The sequence below is a fragment of the Lycium barbarum genome, chromosome 12 (genome assembly GCF_019175385.1).
Source record: "Lycium barbarum isolate Lr01 chromosome 12, ASM1917538v2, whole genome shotgun sequence".
Classification (NCBI taxonomy): domain Eukaryota; kingdom Viridiplantae; phylum Streptophyta; class Magnoliopsida; order Solanales; family Solanaceae; genus Lycium; species Lycium barbarum.
This window is the reverse complement of record NC_083348.1, coordinates 104,647,313-104,652,903: the sequence shown is the minus strand read 5'-3', so window position 1 is coordinate 104,652,903 and position 5,591 is coordinate 104,647,313. Positions and strand designations below refer to the sequence as shown.

General features: G+C 35.3%; 1 protein-coding gene across 1 annotated transcript; it reads left to right on the top strand.

Moving 5' to 3' along the window:
- The first annotated feature begins 455 nt into the window (after positions 1-455).
- Positions 456-5,591, top strand: LOC132623745 (uncharacterized). Its single transcript, XM_060338548.1, has 16 exons — positions 456-718; positions 815-927; positions 1,202-1,310; positions 1,405-1,469; positions 2,284-2,322; positions 2,494-2,590; positions 2,710-2,797; positions 2,948-3,011; positions 3,100-3,176; positions 3,281-3,362; positions 3,594-3,673; positions 3,912-3,996; positions 4,094-4,162; positions 4,239-4,306; positions 4,390-4,438; positions 4,928-5,591. Exons 1-16 carry the CDS (start codon positions 652-654, stop codon positions 5,318-5,320), a joined length of 1,545 nt encoding a protein of 514 aa, XP_060194531.1. The 5' UTR covers positions 456-651; the 3' UTR covers positions 5,321-5,591.

The window sequence follows — 5,591 nt, the reverse complement described above, 5'->3', positions numbered from 1 at the left end:
TTTTTTTTTTCAGCGAAGGGATTAATCTGTCATTACTCTTATTTTAAAGGAGTGATATTATCCTTTTAAGAGAATTTTATATTGTATAACTGTCCATCAAAATAATAGCCAACAAATATATATTCTTTGTATATAATTGTAATATACAAAAATATACATATTTTATACATAAAGTATATTTTTGTGTATTTCCTAACCGCCGTAATTTTATTTAGCTGAGCAGTCAAATATGTAAATCGTCCTATTTTAAAGAGCCAAAATGAATATTACCCATTTTACATGGGCCGTTCATGATTTCATCACTACTAGCGCGACTAATACAAACCGCAAAAATTAGTCACTGGGACCCACTCAGTGATTTTTTTTTTTTTGTTTAAAAGAAAAAATAATACAAACCGCCAAAAGCAGCTAAAAAGTTCAAATGTACTTTCCCGCCTTGTTGAACAACTAGCTCGCGCCAAATCCAACATTAGTAAACTTCTCTTCAAAGCAGCTTTCATTTCATCTCTTCACAACACGAACAACTACTCTCGTTTACACGCGAACCAGAAGCGGATCTAGAATTTTAATTTAAAAGAGCCTATCGAGTACCATTTTGTTCTAGGGTTTCTCCCCATCGAGAACAGATTAGGGAAATTTTGCTGTAAATTAATGGACGCGTTCAAGCATCAGTCGTTCTTTCAAGATATCAAATCAAGAGAGCTTAATGGATACAGAGGTTTGTCCCAAAACGCTTCACGATTAACACTACTTTTTTGATATTACTTCTCGCTCATTTTGTTTAATCTGATTTTATTTTTTATTTTTTTTAAAGTTAAAAGACGACCCTATATCAGTAATGAATCATTTGATTTCAACCAAATTGGATCTGTAGCAGTTGACCACAACGGATTCACGCCACCTCCAATGGCCCTATCTTTCTGCAAGGTTGGATCATCTTTATCTCTCATTATGTGTAGATAGGGTGAATTTTCTGAAAAGTTACCAATATGTACAGTTCGGCCAAACTTATTTACTGAAATATACAAAACCTATAAGCTGATTATGTATATTATATGTATAAGTATGTATATTATATGTACAGATATAAAACACCTATACATTTGGTCATATTTTGTAAATTCGATCACCCAAAGGCATTGGGCCGTAATTTTACCTAATTCTTTTGTCTGAACTGGGCTATTTTTTGTTTTTTTTGCAGACAAGTAAAAACTCACATATTGTTGCTGTGACTGATGAGGGTGGTTACCTTAGCTTGTTTAACACTCGGGTGCAATTTCCTTCTTCTTCCACTCACTTGCAAAATGCAGGTAAAATATCAACTTTATAGTTAAGATACTCTCAATTTAGCATTTCAAGGTATCTTTTATTGAAGTTTTCTGACGAGAATTTTGCAATTTATAGAAAAAGCTAAGGTATCAGAGTGGGTTGCTCATGATAATGCCATATTTGATGTATGTTGGATCAAGGTACATTTCAGCTCCCTAGACTTCAGAAGCTATTTCATTAAGCAAGGTTGTTCTGTGTGTATCCAATATCGCGCGTAAATGAAATTTATGTTACTGAATAGACCAAATAGATCAGGCTAGGAGATGAAATTTTGAGGCATCTATTTCTAGGAGGTCCATTATGAGGGGCTTTTGCATAGGAAATATCTAATGGGGAAATATTTTAATGTTCAAACTAAGAACCAAAACATCTACACACGTTATTTTTGTGCATGAGTATAGCAGTAATATAGTCACAAGACTGATGTATGTGTTTTATGCAAAATTACCTTTCTGGAATTGCTATCAAATCGACCTTCTTAAGTTTTTTTTTTTCCAGAAGAAACATAACTGAAGATATTACTTTGGTTAAAATGGCAATAAGCCCGTTTGACAGCATAACAAGTGTTGAAGACCACTAGAATTGTATAATAGGTCCCCTTTCTAATAGTGTTATGCGGGCAAAAGTTCATAATTGGAGTTTTATCATTACCCGTCAGTAAAGAATTTTCATTATTTGGCTCAAGGAAAATAATCCAGTAACACATAAGGGGCCTGTTGAGTGTTAAGATTATCTTGAGTAAATAAAGGTGTTCCATTTCTAACAGTTTAATCTTTTTGATAAGTTGGTTCACACAACTCAACAAAGAGGAAGCTGTAGGAACCTATTTATGGGGTGAAATGTGTTAAATAAGTTTTTGACACGTTTAGTTTCTGTTTTCTATTTTTTTTTTCTAAAATCTTTTCAAAACACCTGCTCTTATTAAAGATGAGATTTATTTGATTTTCTTTGCAGGAAGATACCAATATCTTAACAGCTTCAGGTGATCAAAGTGTGAGTTATATATTTTACTTCTGTTTTGTACTAGCTAATTAGTTTTATTTGTCTCTCTCAAACCGTTCATGCACTTGAAGGACAAAGCCATGTTATCAACAGATTTTAAAATTAGTTACACGATAACCTCTCTTTTGCATTATTAACAAATGTCATGCTGAACTCGAGCAGATAAAGGTATGGGATGCACAAGGAAAGCAATGTGTGAGATCACTAATGGGTCACACTGGGAGTGTAAAATCCATTTGCCCTCATCCTACAAATCATGGTAGGTTTGAGGTCTTCTATTTTTCTTTCTGGAGCTGTTGTTTTGCTCCTATAGTTTCTTTAGGAAAAAGACATGATGTGCCTCATTTTGATGTGATTATATTTTTTCGTTCGATACAGATATTATTGTTTCTGGTTCTAGAGATGGCTCTTTTGCACTATGGGACTTAAGGTGCTCTGACAGTAGCAGTGAAAACCTTTGCATACCGTAAGTACAGTGTTACTCTCACATGAGACTAGAATGGTGATTCAAATGTTATAATAAACAGGGACAACTATTTTCTTTTATCATCAGTAAAAAGAAAGAATTAGAGTTTATCACATATGACCCTTTGAAGAACTTGTCTTCTGTATTTAGGTCAATTGCCACTGTCCATGAGGCTCACATTTCTCCTTGTCAGAGGCGGACTAGACGTGGAAAGGTTAGTCCTATAATCATTACTTTAAAAGATTCAGCTCTCAATATTCCGATACAACCAATCTTATCCTTACTGGGCACAATTATTTCAGGCTTCCACCGTGAGCATTACATCTATTCTTTACCTAAAAGATGAGCTTTCTATAGCTAGTGCCGGAGCAGTTGACAGGTGATTGAGAAAACTTGCCATGCTATTCAAATAAGCATGTAGCTCAGGCAGGGATTTCATTGTGGGATTATACAATACTCACTCCTTTTCTCCATAAATTTCAGTGTCATAAAGTTCTGGGATACAAGGAATCTCAAATGTCCTGTTATTCAGGCATGCCCTCATCCTGATGTGTCAGCTCAGAAGGTAATAATAAATGTTCCTTTTCAGATGTGTGTATTCTAGAGTATTCAATTCCTTAGTGTCTTCAGTGTCTCTCAAAAACATACAACAATGTCCAATCTTGCTTAAGATGTACCTGGCTGCCACCATGTGGTTAGTGATGTTGAGTTTGGAGGCTTGGTTGTAATTCAGAGGGTCCAATTTGTTGAATATTCAGAAATCCCTCATGTGATACCAATTTTCTCTCTTTTTCAGGCACAACGATATCACGGAGTATCTAGTTTATCTCAAGACTTAAATGGAGCTTTTCTTTCTGCATCATGCATGGACAGCAGGTAATCCAACTCTTTGAGGAGTGTATTGCAGCCTGGTTTATGTTTTCTTTTTCTACAGTATAACATACCGTGCATTGTAATGCTTATTGAAAACTCAGGGATTTCTAGATTATGTGTGGCCAACGCATTCTCAAGAAAAACAATGTCACTATTTTCACCATATATGAAAACGTATAGAAATTTCCTTTACTATGCACAATGTCTGATACTTTTCTCTCGCTTTTGCTGTTTCTTTCAGGATCTACCTCTATAATGTACTTCAGGCAGACAAAGGACCTGTTAAAACTTTCAAAGGATGCAAAATAGAATCATTTTTTGTCAAGGTGAGTGCTATTCTCAATTTCTGCTACTTGTGACATGGATACATTCCTTGCAAGTTGCAACCAAGTGATAAATGCCTTGATTTTGATATAATCGCAGTCAGCGATAAGTCCTGATGCAGCTCATATTCTCAGTGGTTCCAGTGATGGAAATGCCTACGTATGGCAGGTAAGTTTTTCAACTATAGAAGCTTCTCACTGGAGTTTTCTCTATGTCGTGTTAACTCATCAGCTCAATGAATCAGGTAAACAAGCCTCTTGAAGATCCAATCATGTTGAAAGGCCATGATGGAGAAGTTACAGCACTGGACTGGTAAGTTTGCTCAATACTATAGATTCTACCCTGGTGTACCTATTCAAATCTAAACCTAACTTTTCAATACTCAACTGTTGCAGGTGCACATCAGAAACAGGCAAAGTTGCTACCTCATCAGATGATTTCACAGTAAGTTGTTGAGAAATATAGCATGTCTCCATGATCGAACTGTTGGATAAATGAACTAGTTCATCCAAGTACATGAATTTACTTATTTCATGAATCATAAAACTTAATACATTAGTCTTAAGATGCATGCCTTTTTTATTCACGAATTAGGATATAGAGAAAGTTTAGAATAAAATTGAGGTACGTGTAACAAATTAGGTATTTGTTAGAAAAATATTTAAGCCAAATCTGAAGAAGCAAAGAACAATATTTTTCCAAAATGGCATTTGGAGTGCTCATCGTCTCCAAAGTTTATGGCATTTGGTATTAAAGCCAAATTTCTTGAGGTACCTATGAGATTTTGGAATTCTTGAAGGCCAAGAGGTTTCCCATCAAACATTTTCTTGCAAGATTTTGCGATTCTTGTTCTTTTTTTCTTTTCTTTTTTGAAGTTTGGCTTTGCTTGTTTTAGGAAAATTTTAATGTGTTATTCTATCGAATCTGTGCCAGGTACGCTTTTGGAACATTCACAGCAGCTGTTACTCAAACACAAGATCTCCATCATCCATTCGAAGGAGAGTAACAGCACTTTCATGTATGCAACGTCGGAAGCTGTTTTCATCAGATGAAAAACCAGCAAGCATCAAGAATGACGCTGCTGGATGTGACTCAAACTTGACATGTCATCAAGACTTGCCTGATCCTATTACAGTCCCTGAAATGAATACTCCAGTATCAAAGAAGAGAAAACCTTTACCAGTTTTTGAACCTCAAGAGAACTTTGAGAAAACCCCAGAAGCTGCAAAGAGAAGCCCTTCTTCTGTTCTGAATCCTCCTTCCTCTTTGAGGAAGACAATCAGAGATTACTTTGTAGTCACTCCTTCAGGCCTACACAGTAAATGACAACCTCTAGTTTGAAGAATGTAGCTTTCTGCTTATACCTAAGAAACAGGTTCAGATATACACTTCATCAAGGAATATGGGGTGATAAAAATGGTAAAGATTCTTGATAAGTAGCTCCAAGTTTTCCATCACATACATTTTTTGTAGCCAAGAGCAAAACGGAATTCATTACGAAAAGAACCAAAAAAATTACTGTAAATAGAGAATTGCTTTATGTAAAGATATTCTGGTCTTTTGATCTCTAATGGGATTAGTTCTCAGCTTTGGGTTA